We start from the raw sequence: 19,564 nt of genomic DNA, 5'->3' as shown, positions 1-19,564 counted from the left end.
GGAATCCATAAGAAAGGTGATAACGTAGACATCAAGGGGATGGGCACGGTTCAAAAAGGAACGCCCACACGTTACCATGACAACATTGGAAGAGTCTATGATGTTCTCCAGCATGCAGCTGGCATTGTTGTAAACAAACACGCAAAGGGCAAGATTCTTGCCAGGAGAATGAATGATCGTATTGAGCATAGGAAGGACCTAGGAGCCGAGACAGCTTCCCGAAAGCGCGAAAGAAAGTGATCAGGAGAAAAAGAAGCCAAAGAGAAAGGGACTTGGGTTCAGCTGAAGCTTGAGCCTGCTCCACCCAGAGAAGCTCACTTTGTGAGAACCCCTGAGCTGCTGGGGCCCACGCCCTGAGAATTCATGGCACCATAGGTGTGGGGAAAAAAGGCCTCTGGATTATTACAAAAATAAAAAGGAACTGAAAAAAAAAATGAAGGCTATTTTATAGCTGTTAATGCTGATAGTAGAAAAGTCAACCAAAAATTAATGAGCTGGGTACCAATCTTAAGGCAGCAGAAAAAGAACAGAGCAAAACCCAAGGATGGAAATATTCAATAGTCACTGTAGAGCAGTCCATGGAACATGAACAAAACTGACAAGGGAAAACTGGCAAAAGATAAAATCTGGTTGATTTTAAAACTAACAAAACAATGATCATCACAACAGGAAAGGCACAGTGATAAAATGGAAGAAAATATGGGCTCCAGTTTTCGTCCCCAGTCAGCCACTTACCAGTGGTATGGCCTCAGACAAGCGGGTGGTAGCTGGGGCATTAGTGTAGCCACAGCTCAAACCCTGGACTCCCGAAGCCCAGGGCCCAAGCACTAACTGGTTATCGTCACAAGCCTTGGAGTTGTGTGCTCTGACAGGATTATCTTCCACTCAAAAAGAAACTGGATTTTATTATTTCCATTTTGTAGAAAAGAGAAACTAAGGTTGGAGGACTTAAGCAATTCCCCGTAAGTCATGAAATAACAAAGCATTGAAACTGATTCAAGACCAGATCTTTCTGACTCCAAAGTCTGTCCTTTCAACCATCACACTCATCTACAAGAGACGAGGAAACCATCACCCCCCACCCCAGCATATCGATACTCTGGAAAGCTATTTTGCCACAATCTGGTAAAACATCTTTTTGAAGATAGAATGTAAAAGAAAGGGACAAATGTCTCTTACTCATAAACAGAAGTTTCCACCCTCACTAATGGTAATGCAGTGGTTAGGATGATGGGCTTTGGAATTAGAAATCATAAGGATGATTGCTAATATGTGTCACTTACTGTGTGCCAAGCATGTTGGTGAGCTCTGTAAGTGCTCACTGAAGTTCTTCTCATGGGTTCTATTACCATCCCATAAAACAGATTGAGAGCCTCAGCTGCAGAGAAGTTTAGTTCACACACTTACAAACTGGCAGAAGCAGGATTCCAACCCACGTCCAGTCATCTAATACCAGAGCTTACATCCTTATCCACACTCAACTCCAGCTTCCTCACCCATTGTTTAAGGATGACAATGCCCAACCCCTGAACTGTACAAAGGAAATGGAACAAGTTGGGTAAAGCCTCCAGAACAACATCTAGCTTTAGGGTGATCATGATGAAGACAACTGGAAGGTCTAAAAGGATGTTACCATTCCTAATTGTTTTAGAATAATTCACCACAAAAAATTCTCAGAAAGAAATCTTTCATTCCATTCAACACTCACCAAGTTTTCAAGAGGATGGATCATTTGTGCTCTTGTGGGAAAGCTTATTTCCATAATCAAAATCACAGAATTTCACAACATAGGAAGATATGAAAGAAAGTATTTAAAAGAATCTGACAAATAAAACTGTAAGGGTAGGATGGAGGGAGCTAGCATTACCCAATGCAGTTAAGTCTAGCCTTGAACTTAATTTTCCAGAATTCTTGAAGTATCAGTGATGGCAGCATAAAAGACCAATTAATCAGGTTGTTTGTTCTCCGTGTGTGAGTCACTGTTGCCATCTACAGTTAAAAATGGGACATGCAATGCTGCTAAATAATTCTAAAAAACACAGTCCTGGACATGATGGTGCTGAGCAAACATGCTTGCTCAGTGCACACAGAAATGAAAATGCTACCTGAAGGAGCAGCTCTTTTTCAACCACCTCTTCTGTCTTGCTGATGAGGCGCTTCTGCAGGGTGTGAATTTTCTGTATCAGCTCAAAGGTACTGGGGTCACTGGCCTGTCCAAGGAGAACAAAACAAAACAGCTAAAATATGATCCGTTTCAAAGCATTGGGAACTCTATGTAAAATCACCATTGCTTTATCAAAATCTTTTGCAAACCCAAAACAGAAAGAATAAGAACCCAAAAAAGTATAATAGAGGGGACGGTCATCAAAACAGACTGAAGCTTGGCGAATGTCTCATCTGTTGGTTCTAGTCAATGAATAAATGTAAAGTAACTATGTTTATTCCATTGGTGGGAATAATAATAATAATAATAATAATGATAATGATAATAATAATAATGGCTACTCTGCATCATGCCTGATTCTTTGCCACTACCCAGGTACCATGTTAAGTGCTTTTCATACATTCCCAAATTTTAGCCTCATCACAGCCATGTACAACAGTATATATCTACCCTTTTACAGATAAAGCAACTGCAGCTCAGAGAATTGTTTACCCACAAGGTAAAGGCTAAGGGTAAGGATCAGAGAGGTGTTCAAGGTCAGATATAGCTGACTCTAGAGCCTGTGGTTCTTAATCACTATGCCAGCCATCTCCTCTGGATCTATAGGAACAAGACAGGGTTCCCAAATCCACTAAGTCTTAGGAACCTCCTTTGGTAACTGCCAACAAAAAGATTCATTATAGACTATGATGGGGAAGGCTACTAGGATGTGGACTCCTGCTAATAACTGTCAGCAGAACATGTCTGTGGCATTTAGCTTTCAAATGGAGTTACCAATCCATAAAGCTTTGATGTGCCTTCGATAGCTATCTATGTACAACTCAAACAAGATCTAGAGTTATAAATTGATAATTTGTCCTCTAGACTTTGAGCCAAAGCTTCACTTTCAACTGTACTGACATTTTGAATTAATCTAGCAGCTAAATATTTTCAACTACTTCCCAGAGTGTCTATTTTCTAATTTTTTAATGGAAATTGACATGGAATTGGAAACTTTAAAGATCTGCTTGAACACACATGGAATAAACTAATGTGACAGTAAATGGATTTAAAATCTTCAGCTCCACTTCCTCAGACACATCCATATTATTGTTAGTTTAGCAAACTGCAGCACTCCTGGCATTTGAGGAAAAATAAATGGGGGTCTAACAGGGGTGGAGGGGGTACTACAATGAATCTGACTTCGCTTATGAAAACGGTGCCGACTGATATCCATTTATTGGGATTAGGTTTGGCCCACATTCATTTGGCAAGACTAGATGTTGTTAAAATTCAAGCCTCATGTTTACATAACAATTTATAATGCATTATCCTTAATGCATTCTTCATTAAAAGAAAAAATAAAATTGAAAAACAAAAACCTACTTGGCTAATTTTCTTTCTTGCCCTGCTCTTTCTTCTATAACATACTTACATTTTCCCCACACCCTAATTGTTCATTTAGTTGAAGCCCCTCTGGGCACCCACATTACTGGACACAACTCTAGGAGATGGCCATCTTTTTCTTGATTAGGCGGACCAAGCCTTTAATCTACACTGGATGGTAATGCCTGTCAAGAAGTCATGGAATAAAATATGAGATTTATTATCCATCACCTACCAAAGGGAGTTTGACTGGGTTCTAAAAGAAAAGATTTTGCTAGTCCTCCAAAAAGAGGGTTCGTTCACAAATGTCATTTCCTGCAGAAATTAAAGGTTGCAAAGATCAAAGGAAAGATGGTGAAGATGCTGGCAGCCAATGTAGCTAAAAACAATTAACTATCCAAGACTAATGTGCAGCCTCGGGGCAATGGGCCAACCCAAAACTACCCAAACAAGAAAATAAATACCCATCAGCGAGGTCAGGCCACAGCTTTCACTGGATCTTCTTTAGACAAAAAATATTTTGTCCAAAACTTTTAAAACAAAAGCCCCAAAAACCATCTGGTTGGTGAACAATCCAATTTACATTTGATCCAGCCTTATGTTTAGGTGGCAATTTGCATAGCATTAAATAAAACGTCGCTCCTTTTTGTGCTTCAGGTAAGGAAGCCATGCCGGGTGAGAGAAGAGACTGGGGCTGGGAGAAAGGCTCTGCCAGATGTTACCTCGAGCTTCCTCCATCTGTGCACATTCATGGGGTTCTCCAGCTCCTCCTCCAGGGCTCGGCACCGCGTCCTCTCCTTCAGGAATTCTCTTTGCATGTGGAAGATCTCCTGCCTGAATAAGACAGACTTTGCTTTGCAAAGAAATTTTCTGCCTGTTTGACTATCCTGTCCCTAAAAGGTTATGTTCACATTACACCTTACATTTAAAAAAAACTGGAATTAGGGAGACTTGTGGACCCTGAGACCAGGCGCCTAACTGTGGCAAGACATGGGTGCTGTTAATTCTCACAGAGTTCAAACTCCAGCCTCAGATTTAAAAGAAAAGTGCCTCAGTTTCAGAATCACGATTCTGGTTCTGCAAGGATTTTAGATGTATATGGAAAGAACAAGGAGAGGAGTAGTGAACTAGAATTTCAATAAACTTTTCAATGTTTCTAGATGTCTCCATTGTAGCAAGAGAACCACATACAATGCACCATAAGCTACGGCACCTGGCCAGATGCCACTGCAGCACCATGCATGGCCCTCTGGCCACACATTGGACTCACCTGGGCAGCTTGGAAAATATACCTTTGCCGGGATCCAATCCCCAGAGGGATTCTGCTTTTCATAGGTCTAGCACATGGCTTGGGTTTCACAGGTTTTAAACTTCTGCGAATAACTCTAATGTGCAGTGAGACTGAGAACCACCAAGGCGGGAGGGATGGTTTATCTCATGTCCCATGAGTGCATGGATGGCTGGATGAGTCCTAAAGGCCTAGTTCTGGCTCAAACATACTTATACAGTCCATGGGAATCTCTAGTTAATGGGTGATGTGCTAGTCACCCACAGGAACCTGCAAGCTGGCTGCCACCAGATGAAGAAGCTTCATGGGGAGGCAGGGAGAGGTGAGCCCCAACACAGGCAGTCCGGGTGTTATTATCCATCCTTGTCTGCTGTGGGTGTGCAGATTACTAATACTAAGCCATCTCTTTTACTTAATTGCTTCATTTAAACCAATAATACAACTTCCCCTCATTAGCAAGACAAACCATTAGAATTAACTGCATGATGTTCACTCAACAGGGAGCTCAGAACAAGCTGCTTAGAATTAAAAGCATATTTTTAACACTTCGATTTTCTAGAGTGCCATAAGAAGAGGAGGGCGAAAGTATTAGCTGTCGTTATTGATGACTGCTTTTATACTACACTCCATGCTAGGCACATTATGTAGGTTTCTGTGTTTCCTTCCAACTCCAAGTCTAGAGCTTGGAGAAGTCAAGGGCTTTGTCCAAGATCACAGGGCTTGTAGGTAGCAAGGCTGAGATTGGAATTTATGCCAGCTTGCCCACAGTATCTTTATTAAGTTGTCTTCCATTGAAAAGAAAAATAAAATATACTATCAACAAACCAGCAATATTACTAGGAATGGGGGTAATTTGGTCCTTTGTGTATGTGATAAAAATAACTCATGCCTGGCAAGAATAGTGACAGCCTTGGCAATCATTCAATAACTACTAAGAATGAATTTATTTATCTCCAAAATGCCAATGGTGGTATCACTGGGGTGATTTTCCAATCCCTGCTTTATATTTTTTCTACATTTCCCACTCTCTCCTACAATGAATTTGCAATACTCTCATCATCCAAACTATGAGCAACTCTTTAAAAATAAAAAAGTATCGATCTGCCCTTGGTTGTGGCAACTTCCCTTGCTATTCCTGAATATATTCACTGCATCTAAATATCAAAACTATCTTCTAATTTAATTAATGCAAGAAGCAGATCCAAACTGCCCTTGTCCCAAGGTGGTCAAGAACACCATTCATCTCGAGTCTGCGGGGAATAAGGATAGCTCCTGAGAAAACACCAGACTTCCTATTTGGTCTCCTGCAATTGCCTGTATAAAACACGGTGATGTTTCCCCAAAGGGAAAGTAGCTCCTGTATAATGTAAGATTTAAAGAAAGAAGGCGGTGCACTGAGCTAACGTGCATGCTGCAGAAGATCAATCAAGAGTGAGATATAAAATTTGGCCACCTTCTAAGGACAGAGAGATTTCAGATAGTGATAAAAATTTCTCCTCTTTCCGTTCTGTCTATAATTCCAAGGAAAAGATGTGCAAATGTTACCAGGATCAAACTTAAATATCGATGCTCCATCTCTCGCATACTGCCTTATTAAAAAGAAATTCTAAAGAGCTCATTGGGGGAATTTTTTTCTGAATTATAACTAGTTTGTGGTTGTAATTTGACTTGAAATGTCTTTTTTAAAAATCCAGAATAAAGTGGTTTTTTTTAAATCTTATTGCACTCACATAAATTCCCCTGGGAGGAAACTTTTATTTGTTGGTGACATAGAATGGGTGTGATGTCAATTCTGAATTATGGAAAAAAATTGTTTTTGTTACTTGCTGATCATTTCAAGATATAAAATTATTTTATACAATTTTATAAAGACCTTCAATGACTAACATGACAAACATAATTCACTTCAGCACCTCTGAGGGGTCCCCTATTACCTGAGTTCATCAACATTAGCCACACTCCTGGCGAGAATCCCTTTTTCTCGGCGGAGTTTCTTGATCTCGAGTTTAAGGATCCTCATGTCCTCCACCCTCTGGTTGTACTGGCTCTCGCCTTTGTTCAGCACGGACTGTTGGATCTTGATCTTCTCATAGAGCAACGCTAACTCATCATTGCGGCGAACGAGCTGAGAGCCAAGGATATCTCTCTCACTGATGACCTAGGATGACAGCAGGGGAGAACGTGGCCACTGGGGCACAGTCCCACTTCAACATGGCAGCAGGACTCATTCAGGGGGTGACTATAGAATGCCCACAAGTGTCAGGCTCCATTCAGGGGGCACTGCAAACAGCCAGCCTGCTAGGCAATCCACACTGGCTCTTTCCATTAGCTTGCAGTCTTATTGGAATGAGAACCAGGATAAAAAATAACCCATAGTCACCACCATCATCATCATCATCCAATAACCCATGGCCCATGTGTATTTCTTTGCTTGGGTTTTTTTCCAACCCATTATGTTATAAAAGCTTCCATTAAAATGGCTTTATGGTAGAATAGCTCTTGATAAGAGCTATTGCTAAGTGCTAAGTGCCACTCTGCTGTTTTACACCAGCCAACATCTTTTTTGTAACCTGCTAGTTCTCTGAATGCATTTACATTTCTAACCCACAAATTAAGGATTTGATTTTCTAACTCCCAAATGATGCAGTTATTAATTTCAGTTACACATGAACAATTATACTAGAATGTAAGCTCCCTAAGGACAGGAACCTTATTTTCTTGAGGGTCAATGTAACCTTGATACCTCAAGGAGTTACTGACACATAGTGCTTGTAAATGCAAATTGAATACATGAAAGAACATTTCAAAATTAATCAACAGAAGATGGGCCTCTGCTGCTGTCCCGTCAGGCGACTGAATGGAAGAACACAGAGAAGAATGAGGATTTATGAAGGTTGAATCAAACACTGTGTCTGCTGACAAGGTCTGCAGGTCGTGCCACACGTCCCTACCTGGTCCAGTTCCTTCTTCTGTCTCAGCCTCTCTCCATCAGCCTCAGCAATGATTCGCAGGAGTTTTCTCTCTTCAGCTTCCTGCTTTTCAATGAAGTGTTTGGTCTCCAGAGCTTGTTGTCTCAGCTTCTGCAGCTCAGCCTGACAAAGGGGAAGATACAGACAAATTTCACTCTGCACAAAGCAGAACTGCCAGTCCCGGATTTAGACATTCGGTTGTGCTTCATACACTTTCCTCATATGTTTCATTTAGCCTAGTTTGATCATTCTCATAAGTAAAATGAGCCAAACACACATATGCACACACTCATGCGCGCCTGTAAAGAAAAAGCAATGCACATTATGGTGATCATGTTTATTCTATGAGTTCTACCCTTGAGGGATTTCCATCATTTTTCTGTATGTGTGTAGCAGGGCTTCATTGGTATTCAGCAGCACTTCTCTTACCAGCTAAATGGGGGCGGGGGTGGAGAAGTCACAAAGAATAGTGCAGGGGAGGATGAGGGGTGCATGTACCAGCTCCTGTACTGGGCCGATGCCACCAGCACATCAACTGCAGTGATAAAGCTCATTGCAAAAAAAAAAAAAAATGAATTAGTGGAGGGAACAACCAAGTGCCCATCTTATAAAATACCTTGAGGGAACAGAAGAGATGTTACAAGGTAAAAAGTATACAGAGACGCTTCCAATCTAGATGAAAAAATTAGACCAGGATTATGCAAATATTAACAAGTCCAGCCAATAATTTCAGGTATCTTTGTTATCACACAGACAGTGCGCTGATATCCTAGCAGGTTGTCAGGGAGGGAGGCTTCCTGGGAAAGTTCAGACCTTGAGGCACCTGAGGTTATGGGGAAATCCTAAGAGTGATGGGGGAAAGTGCTGTGGACTGGTAAGTTTCAGAAGAAAAATTCGTCTCATCAAAGGGACACAATTGTGACCTACAATTCCCAAGCATGATACTAGGCATTTTCATAGCTACTCTTATCCCCTTTTTACAAATGCAATTGTAGAGACAAAGAAAAAGCAAATCCACTCACCCTGGATCACTCAATTAGCAAGTAGTAGTTTTGATGCCAACCCAGATCTTTTTATTTCAAAGCCTGTGGCCCCTCTGCTATCACAACCCAATAGTTCCAAGTCAAATACGGAAGATGAGGATGACTTGTGGGATTCCCCATCCACAGGAGACGTAAAATATAACCAATCACACTACGGTGTGGAGACGCATCCACTGTGTGGGAAAGGGTATGGAATGCATAGGAACGAGTTTCTCTTTCTGCCTGGAATTTAGAGGGAATAATGGGTCAGGATCTTGGCAGCTGACAGAATAATTTCCAAAATGAAGGGGGTAGATAGGTGTTGGGGATATGGGGTTCAGCAGCCTGGCTTGCATGAATAAACACATGCAAACTATCAAGAACCTGCTTTGCTCCCCAGAGAGCAAAGCCTCCAACATGGCTGGGTCATGGTGTTACTTAGGGGACAGCAGGAGGGATGCTGGAAAAACGGCTGAGTCAGAATGGGAAGGGCCTTGTAAGCCACACATTGCACAGAGTGTGCAATGGGGAGCCAAAGAGGTGATCAGATTAAGGAGAGACAAATACATTTGAGAGACATATGAGAAGGGCAGGTGGTCCACACAGACCAAGTCAGCACAAAAAGAAACAAACAGGAGGAGCAGTACTGCCCCACCCACACTGAGAATCACAGGGAGAGAACAAGACCATAACAAGGCTTCAACTTTTCAATGGCTTGTCAGTGAGCAAATGACCATGAAGTAACTTTCATTCAGGGAAGCAATAGGACCACTACCCAGCCTCCACCCACTGAGAAAGGTCCCCAAGATGACAGAAAAGCCCAGATTTGCAAGTGTTTGGGAAACAGCCCAACTCTGACCCATGAGGACAAGCATCTTTTACTTTGTGTGTCAAACACACCCAAACCATAAAAGGAACTGCATGACCAAGAATAGCTGCGTAACATCACAGGCCGGATACAGCTGGCAACTGTGAAACCAAGGGTTTCTCTATGACATTTTGTTTGTTCATTCGTGAAATATGTTTTGGTTGAGGGATAAGCAAAAGGAAACACTTATCGATAAAAGAGCTGATTTAGTATTTATCACGTTGGGGGATTGTCTGTTAGGAAAGAGGGCAAAAAGCCAGCCCTTCTATATCTATCATCACTTAGGGTGACAGAGGAGACAACGATGAAATACCTGTTTGTTTCGTGCTCTCTTTAATAAAACTTTTATTTTCCCAGATGTGCTGCATTCACTTCCCTGTTTCTAAGTGCCAAGAGATGATCAGAATCCATCAGCAGAACAAAATGAAGCCCCTGTTATATTAAAATGCAATCAACGGTGTGTAAAAGGATCTGTCTGAAATGTAAAACCATTCGTGCGTTTGGCATTGCTGAGTGGTTTTTTTTTTCTAATATATCAAAATTCTGAGTGGTCTCCTTATGTCATAAATTTATGAGCTGTAAACAAGATGTGGCATTAGACGCTGGCAGCAAATGTTAACATCAACAAAATACCTTGGGTCTAATGCATTTAACAGCTATAAATCTCAGCTGCCTCACCCAAGAAAGACAGTAACAACTGCTGTGCACCCAAAAGCCATCAAGCAGTGTTCCAGGTAGGACCTGTGATACTGGCATCTATCAAAGTGTCACTGGTTGTAACACGATGGCAGGGCACATCCTTAGCCACCGCCTCCACAATTATACAGTTTGGTGGTAGGTGTTTATGGGAGGTATATTATCTAATTTGGCTGTGGATATAAATCAAATCTCAAGAACCATACTTTGGGAGTTTTTCCCATTCATACACAATCCTGTCATTCACTGGGTTTCAAGGAAATCATGTTTACACTTAGAAAACAAATAAGATTCCCTGAAGTCTAGCCATGAGAATAACTAGGCTTCCTCCTTCCCTCTTTTCTCTTACTCTCTCTCCCCCCATCTCTCTCTCTCTCACACACACACATACACACACACACACACACACACACCCCTCCCATCCATGTCATTCTAAAGAGTCCACTAAGTAAAAGGTTATAGAGCCCAAAAGCCAGTTGCTAACGTGATGCTGAACTCCAGACAAAGAGAATTTGCTGATGAATTATTCACCAAGAATCAAAGTGCTGTCAGGCTGATGTAGGATGATTGAAAAGTGACGAGACATAACCAGGAGCTTGTTAGGGCTGGAAGGAAGACACTCCAAATGAGATGGCTCCTTCAGTGCTGATGAAACAAGACTGGGACAGAATGGGCCGATGCAGCAATGTCTACAGAGAACTATTGGCATTCTGTCATAACCATAATGTGCTGACAATGTCTAGAATCGTGAGGAGTCAGTAGAGTCTGGTAGCAACTAAAAGGAGGAAAAGAAACATGGCAGGAGCAAGATTTTCCCTTTGTGGGGGATGAATGAGGCGGGGGGTGACCTATTAGGGGGAATTGTTTGTCTGCTGGCTTGGAGTAGTAGTAAATTAGGTTGTCCTGTCAAATGGCGTCTCACAGTCTACCAAACAGGCTAGGTCTTGCCCTTCCGGAGGGATTATGTGCCCACATAGCTTTGTAGAATTCACAGTAATAAGCTAAATGTCCCTTGGAGCAAAGTTTCTAGAAAATCTGCCTCTTCTTGCCAGGTTGCATTTACAAATGTTAGATGCATGAAATCCAGAGACCTGTGTAGAAGTGATTCAAATGTGAGGCTAAGAAAGTCAGAAGGCTGAAATTCAGCATCTGAGCTGTCATATTTTTCTAAAGAATGTCAAACAGGCTTAATGATAGGCCAAAATTATCCAGCTGAATCACCATTGCAAGTCACCCTTGGATAACCTCAAGTAATAAATCAAGCAGGTGATTTTTTCTGTTCTTCATTCTTGCCTTAATGGGAAACTTTGGGCGGAAAGGCATCCTAGTTTCACAGTACGATCAAAGCAATCATCTTCCTATAATCAATGCCCCAAAGGTGTCCGGACGTAGCATGCCCCATTTAGAGTAGACCATTCAGAGCAGAAAACCCTTGATCATCTTTCACATCCACCAGCTGCCAACTGCGCGGGCCCAGGACCAAATCACAGGCCCCTATATCTCTCTATTTCATTTATTATGAAGCTTCTTTGGAGCTGAATATGTAGATGCTTGATGATGAAGGGCATAACTGAAACAAATATTAACCAAAGTCAAACCCTAAGTGATTAGGAATAATCGCTCTTTTGTATAGGGCATTGCTTATTTGAAAGCAGGATTCTGTAGTAGGCAGTTAGTCCTATCATGGACCCCATTATGGGGTAGCAATTAATCTTTTGAAAAGAGCATTACTTTGGAAAGTAAGAGATGAGCATCAAAGTCATCCTCTAAAAGGAACGAGATGTGCCAAATCAAGACAAGAGGTCCAAGGGTGAAACAGTGTTTGTAATAAGATTATTTTGATTGAGTCAATGCTAAATTAACCCTATCCCACTACAAGCCCCAGGGTGGAACAAGCTACCCGCTAAGCTCTTGAACATGGAGGAAAAGGGCAAAGATGTGAATATTTTCAAATTTGAGAAAATATATGTAAGTTTTCTTATTTGTAAATAAATTTTAATGCAGAATTTTCTATTCTCTGTCATAAGCTAGAGTAGGGAGATCAGTCTCAGACAGATAAATAAATCAATTACCAAATCTTTTGTGTAAAGGCATTTCTGTTACAATTTAATTTTTGTCAACCCAAATGTGCCTTAAGTAATTTAACAAAGTCGTTCTATTTCCATGAAGACCTATTATTAAGTTGACAAAACCCATTATTAAATTGAGAGCGCATATTTTCTCTATGGCATCTTAGAATCAAGGAAATAGGGCATTTAACCTGTCCAATAATAAATACACAATTTCAGGTTCAGAATGGTCTTTGAAGCTAATGTGTATAGAAACCAAGGTCCACAGACTCTCACTTGTAGGTGGCTCCTGCAAGTGGGTCACAGCAGCCATGAGTTTATTGCATAAACATTTCAAAATAAAAGTGGTATTGTACTTGTAGAAGTTCTCATTCTTTGTTCAAATGGATCATAAGGGATAACTATTGCATTGAATAGGAAAAGGGAAATACATTAAGGTTAGTGAATGTGTAGTAAAACATTTGGTTTGAGAATTCAAAATGATGTAATTATTGGGTATATATTCTTGGAGAGAATTACTGGGGCTTTGGTGGGGGCATGGTGTGATAACATATATTTGTAGAGGTGTGATCCTACATCCCTAAAACATATACAAGCTTATAAATCCAGAAAGAGTCTTTATGTTAGTAGACACAGCCTATTCTGAATTAGTCAATTTCAAAGGATGTGTCTTAGTGACAGATAAAAAGACAGAGGTGATTTCCTGGAAGAGCGGCTGCAAACTCCCGAGACCCCACAGAGGCACCCTGGTTGAGGGCAAATCAAGTGAGGACAGAGGTTCACATCTGGCAGCTAATGACCTGCAAGCAGGAAAGTCACATGAACATGACACCAAGAGACCCTATGTCCCCCAACACTGTCTGAGCAGGGGTTAGAGGGGTGGTGTGGGCACAAGGGTTGGAAATGAATTGAATACAAAGGGAATATAGTGAACCAGCAAGTTCCAGGGCTTTTTAGGCACTGCTGACCCGCTAGTGCTTGTCCACTGCTGTGGTAACAGCCAGCACAGGTGAACCCGCCTGCACCTCTCCACCAGCCCCTCCTGTTCAACCTGGGTGCACCCCCTGGGAGGAGGTCCAACCAGGGGGTGAAGAGCTCAGCCTTCTGATGCCTCAGTTGTTTCCCTGCCCCCTTGCTGCCCTCAGTGAGTGTGGCCCCTGCCTCAACTGGGTTGAATCTCTGGACTGTGGTTCCACGTTTATTATTGTAAGATCTGTACCTTCAAGGTTTCCTTCTCCTTTTCTATCCGCTGCTGTTCTAGATGTAGCTTCACAAGTGCTGACTCTTTAGCAGAGATTTCTTCTTTCAGCTGATCTACCTGGTGGGTCATAATCTTTAATTTTCTCTTCATTTCCGTTATTTCATCCTGAAAACATGAAAGGAAAAATTACACTAAATTGAAAGCAAATTAAACAGACATCACCATCCCCATGGAAGTGCAACACATATTCCAGAGCACTGAAGGTAGGCTCATGCAAAACAATGGTCTCTTGACCAGCGATGACTGAGCTAGTCCTTTGTATCCTATGTCCACGGATCTCCAAGTACTTTATAGCATTAACTGTCAAAATACAACCATGAGAACTATACAAAGTGTACATAATGAATATGCCACACACATAACTCAAACACACACTTTACTCCTCACTTTATAAGATAGGCATTGGAAACACAACAAATATTAGAAACAAATTATTACAAAGCAAAACCCTGCAATTAGATGACATGAGTAGGCTGCTTCCCTCTCAGTCGTGGTAGCTGTTAGCAGTTTTAAAAGTTAGAAATGTGACAATGGCAATTCTACATCATCATTAAAAGCAGGGCTGTGATCTTCACATCCTATCAAGGTGTGTCATTTCCACTTCACACAATCTGGTAGTTTTGCATAAATGGATCTTCTCTTCCAGGTGAATTCCACAAGATTTCTTTCTTGATCTATTCTAAATCCAGGCTTAGGATAGCAGAAACTGCTTGAAACCCAGGGTGGGGAGGAATCAAAATATCAATGCATAAATGTATTCTTTACCTGAGCCTCGACAAGATTCTTGCTATAGAGATTCCTGTCTGATCTCACAGCTTCATACAGGTTCTGTTGCTGTTTTAATTTAGTCTCTGATTCAGCAATTTTTTTCCTGTAGTCAAAAATCTGCATTTCACGGATTTTTATGTCTTCCATATTCATGAGGACCTGGAGGGGAAAGAAATAGAAAGAAATGGTTAAATAGCCCAGCTGTGGTTATCAGTTCAAGACAAACAGATTTTTATCTAAGGGCAGCTAGTAGATAAGCCAGCAATCAGAAAATGCGACCATGGCTGTCATCACGCAGTACAATATAGAAATCCAGCCCAGCTGATTAGGACAAACATGCCTTTTATCTCCAGAGCTCTGCTCTAGCACGAAGGCTTAATACAGTTATTTCATGACCACAAGTGGGAAAATAGAAAGAAATGCTTTCAATTCTGAAAAACCTCCCTTGACCACCTCACCCACCAAAAAAGCAAAGAAAAGGCATGGCTTTAAACAGACCTTAATACTGGGCACTAAGGAAGATAAGCAATAACTAAGCTGTTGGGCACACTCGGGGCTTTATGAAGTTGACCACCAGAAAGAAAAGTGACCTTTGAATGCTGATAGGCATCAAATGCTGTCTTGCCAACGTCAGACTCACCCCATCAGGGAAACTCAAAGGACTTCATAAAAATGCACTCTATTGTGCACAAAACACTTCCAGGGAAGATGAGATGCAAGAATAACAGCCTCTTTGCTGCAAGTATAGAAACCTATGCAGGAAATTCTACCTCGAGCCAATACCTCTCAACCAGCGATCTGTACAATTACACAATCATGACTCACAGCTGCAGTGTCCACAGAAATTGATTTTTTAAGGACAAACTTCTTTTAAAATTCCTTAAGAAGAAAAATTTCAGTGAGGAAATTGATGAAATCAGTTTCTCTTAGACTTATACTTAAGGACAGATGAGATTAAAGTTTAGTAAATGTCTTCAGCATATATTATTTTGTACTATTTCTTCAAACTGGACCCACTGATTTGATATACTGAGTTACGTTACCTTTTATGTGGCAAGCAGGCCAGCAGGGACGTAGGGGGGACAGGCAGGAGGCTAGCCAGGGCGGGGGGGGGGGCAGAGGCTTGGTACCCCCCAATCCATACAAATCTTCTCTTTCTCTCTCCCTCCCACCGTTCTTAGTTCTTTCACTCTCTCTCTCTCCCCCGGGCATTTCTAGGGAATGACACTGCCCTTTTATTCCCTCCCTTTCAGGCCCAGGTGTCCATAATCATGACTGGCATGCAAGATCAAAGGTGTCAGCATAGAGGTTAGAGGTAGGTAAGTGTAAAAACACCTTACTAACTCATTTAACCTACATAGGTATTTTAATTTTAATTTTATTTCTTTATAAATACACAGGTATTTTAATTTTATCAGTAGTCCCATGTGCCATAAACATAAAGAAATGTATAAATGTGAAATAGTCATTTATTTTCTTTTCCTTATTTACTTGCACCTTCCTTCTCCCTTCAGCCCCTGTCGACACCCCCTCCCTCACTGTTAATTGTTAGATTAACATTCTAGCCTGTGTCCTTGTAGGTATTTCTTTGAATTTTACATGTTCTGTTCAGGTCTATAAACATCATCCTCATAGCTAATATTTCTCAGGTGCTTTCTAGGTACCAGGAATTTCACATGTAATAACTTATTTAATTCTCACAAAAATCCTATGAGATGTATATTATTATTATTACCCACATTTACAAAGGAGGAAAGAGATGTCAAAAGAATTAATATAATTTACAGTATTCAACTGGTAAATATACAGGTACAGAGGTTGATAGCTTGTTTTGGGGTGTTGTTTTTTATTTTTCAGCAAAATGGAATCTTCATAATGTGGTAAATATACACAATAGACTACTATCAGCTATAAAAAGAAAATCTTGCAGGCGACAACATGGATGGAATGGAAGAGAAGATGCTAAGTGAAATTAGGAGAAAGGCAAATACCAGATGATTTCACTCATGCATGAAATATAAAGAAAGAAAGCAAATGAACAGATGAAACAAAACAAAGCAAGTCTTGAATTCTGGCAACAAAACTGAGGTTGTTAGAGAGGGGAGCAAAGGATAGAGGAGATCTGGTGGACTTCGTGGAGGGTATTAGCAGCATGTGGCAACATACCTTTGAAGAAGTGCAAACCTGTACTCCTAAAACAGTGTTGGAAACCAATGTTGCCTCAATAAAAACAATTAAAAAAAAAACCACCCAAACGGGATCTTCTCTACCTATTTTTATTTACTTTGCTTATCACTCATTAATACCTTGTGGAATCATGTGCAAAGCTCTACTCCATTCTCTTTTGAGGTGGTATAATACCCTCCAGTATGGATGTACATGTATACACTGAGCTCTTCCCCTCTGACAGTTGTTGCTTTGTTTCCCTGTTTTTGCCACACCCCACCATGCTGCAGAAAACATTTTTGTACATGTGTCCTCATACACTTGTACTTTTATTTCTTTGGTGTGAATTCCCAGAAGTGGAATACCTGACTGAAAGGACATATGTGTTTTAAACTTTAATAGATTTTGCAAGATTGCTTTCCAGGATGACTGTAACATTTAACATATCCATACCACCAGAAATCACTTTCCTAACAGAAAACTATGCTAGCAGTGTCAGAAGAAACTCTCCGGTCATACTGGATGATAAAAGAAATGTACTATTGAATTTGGTTTGCTAGAATTTCATTTAAGATTCTGCATAAATATTCACTAGTTATCTTGGTCTCTAGTTTTCTTTTTAGTTGTATTTTAATAGCAACATTTCTGCTAGTTTCACAAAGTTAACAGAGTACCTCTTTGTTGACTCACTCATTTTTCATCCATTTATTCATTTCCTCAATAAACATGTATTAAAAACATGAATTAAGAAACTATCTGAGGCAGACACTGCAAAATCACTAGTGGTATAAAGAAGAGTAAGACACATTCCCCATGCTCAAGTTTACCTCTACAGAGTGACTCCACCATAAAATGGATAATCCAGGAATGGATACAACCAATAGACTGAGAAATGCACAGGGTGTTATAGGAGAACGAGATACTGGAAGGCTAATGGATGGTCCTACACACCTTATCTAAGCAGTTAATATTTAGGGTTCATATAATTTGTGAGAAATGTCTGTTCCTTCTTATCCCTCAACCATGCTAACCGAGGACACATTTCAGACCCTAAACTCTCTCCTAGCCCTGGAATCTTCATTTATATGAAGGTATGGGTTATATCAGTAAGGCAATGCCAATCAATATTACCCCACCGAATACAAAGACCTTGAGCAGCTGTGTTTGTCCTGAGATCCAATTTTCAATGAGTATTTGAAGGTGTCCCCAAACCAACAAGCTCAATTCTGACCCTGTCTACCCAGAGCTAGCATCAGATTGCACAGGTTAAAGTCCCATTCTCCTAAGACCACCTCTATCTCAGATATCAACCAGGTAACACACTGGAGGATCCCCCACATTTGTGGTAAATATGGAGGATCCCCCTCCTCAGATTTCAGGTTCCCATTGAAGCCCAGATTATTACCTGTGCTTCTGACCAACTGACTATAAATCAGACATTCCCAGGTCACCCTCCTCAGGTTCAATTAATTTGCAGGAATGGCACACAGAACTCAGGAAACCCATTTTTTTCAATAAATCAACAAATTACTACAAAGGCTAAGGATAAAAGTCAACAATGAGATGGAAGAGATGCATAAGGCAAGGTATGAAGCTTCTATGCCCTCTCAGGGACACCATTCTCCCCCAAATCTTTACATGAGCCCATAAGCTCTCTGAAACCCTTTTGGGTTTTAATGGAAGCTTCACTACGTAGGTATGATTGATTAACTCATTGGTCATTGGCAAAAGAACTCAACTTGTAGTCTTTCTCCCTCCCAGTATAGAACTTTAAACTCCAACCTTCTACAACCCAAATGCCCAAAAATAGATGATCAAGAAGATGTGGCATATATACACAATGGAATATTATTCAGCAATCAAAAAAGATAAACTCATGCCATTCGCAGCAACATGGATGGAACTAGAAGGATTTATGCTCAGTGAAATAAGCCAGAAAGAAAAAGAAAAATATCACATGGTTTCACTTATAGCAGGAATATAGGGGAACCAAATAGGACATCAGTGTAAAAAAATAATAACAGTACAAACACAACAAAGCAAAAATGGACAATTATAAATCAGAGACATCCTGAAGGGGAGGAGGAGGGAGAGGGATCAGCAGGAGGGAGGGAGGAGCACAGGGGACTGAGGTGTTGGTGCACGGGTGCACTGGTTAAGGAAATTCTATGGGGACTCCACCTGAGGGGGTGGGGGGAAGCAAATATTGTTTAAAAATTAACAATGATGCAGCTCTGGGGCGGAGCAACATGGCGGCGAGGAGACGCGAGTAAGATCTCCCATTAAAAAAAGTTAATAGGAGCAGGGGGGCGGAGCAACATGGCGGCGAGGAGACGCTGCGAGTAAGATCTCCCATTAAAAAAAGTGAATAGGGAGGAAAAGCGGCAGGTCCCAGTGAGAACTGGGACACGGAAGATAAACGGGTGACGCCAGCGAACTGCCCGAAGAAGAAAGTGGCCATAAAAGAGGACTAGAAGGGAGGGAAGCGCAGAACCCTGCTCCCCTCCCCCGCCCACAGAGGCGGCACTCTCCGACCGGCAGAGAGGAGGAAACAACAAACCAAAACAACCGACAAGAACAAACGACGCAGCAAGCGGGACTGTGAGCGGAAAGGAACTAGTGCAGCCACCACACCCCGTGAACGGGAGCTGAGGCGAACCCTGCAGGACCGCCGCGGCGGTGAGCGAACTGCTCCGGGAGCCATTAGAGAAGAACAAAGACCCCGGGAGACGCGCACACGGCCCGGGCTGCCGGTAAGCCTGCGCGGGAAACGCGGCGCGCCTGGCGCACTTGAAAAGCAAGTGCAGACCGGGATCGCGGCTGCCCAGGTCCCCGCGCCTGCGACCTAGGCTTGCGGGGAGACGACCTAGGCTTGCGGGGAGACGCACGGAGGTCCTCACTGAGGTGAAGGTCCCTCCCTGAGTAAGC

The 19,564-nt window shown here is 41.6% G+C and overlaps 1 protein-coding gene across 1 annotated transcript in view; it reads right to left on the bottom strand.

Moving 5' to 3' along the window:
* CFAP58 (cilia and flagella associated protein 58) overlaps nt 1-14,630 on the bottom strand; it is a 46,144-nt gene extending 31,514 nt beyond the window's left edge. The window contains exons 1-6 of the mRNA XM_054690361.1: nt 14,468-14,630; nt 13,661-13,807; nt 7,769-7,909; nt 6,752-6,975; nt 4,252-4,363; nt 2,106-2,210 (exon numbers count right to left, since the gene is read on the bottom strand). Coding sequence (XP_054546336.1) covers nt 2,106-2,210; nt 4,252-4,363; nt 6,752-6,975; nt 7,769-7,909; nt 13,661-13,807; nt 14,468-14,623 — 885 coding nt within the window. The 5' untranslated portion in view covers nt 14,624-14,630. The remainder of the gene's footprint in view (nt 1-2,105; nt 2,211-4,251; nt 4,364-6,751; nt 6,976-7,768; nt 7,910-13,660; nt 13,808-14,467) is intronic.
* Between the last annotated feature and the right edge of the window lie 4,934 nt (nt 14,631-19,564).

This window comes from Talpa occidentalis, unplaced genomic scaffold (genome assembly GCF_014898055.3).
Source record: "Talpa occidentalis isolate TD23 unplaced genomic scaffold, MPIMG_talOcc4v2.1 talOcc4.8, whole genome shotgun sequence".
NCBI lineage: Eukaryota > Metazoa > Chordata > Mammalia > Eulipotyphla > Talpidae > Talpa > Talpa occidentalis.
Note: the sequence above shows the minus strand (reverse complement) of the source record. Positions and strands in the feature narration are given on the sequence as shown.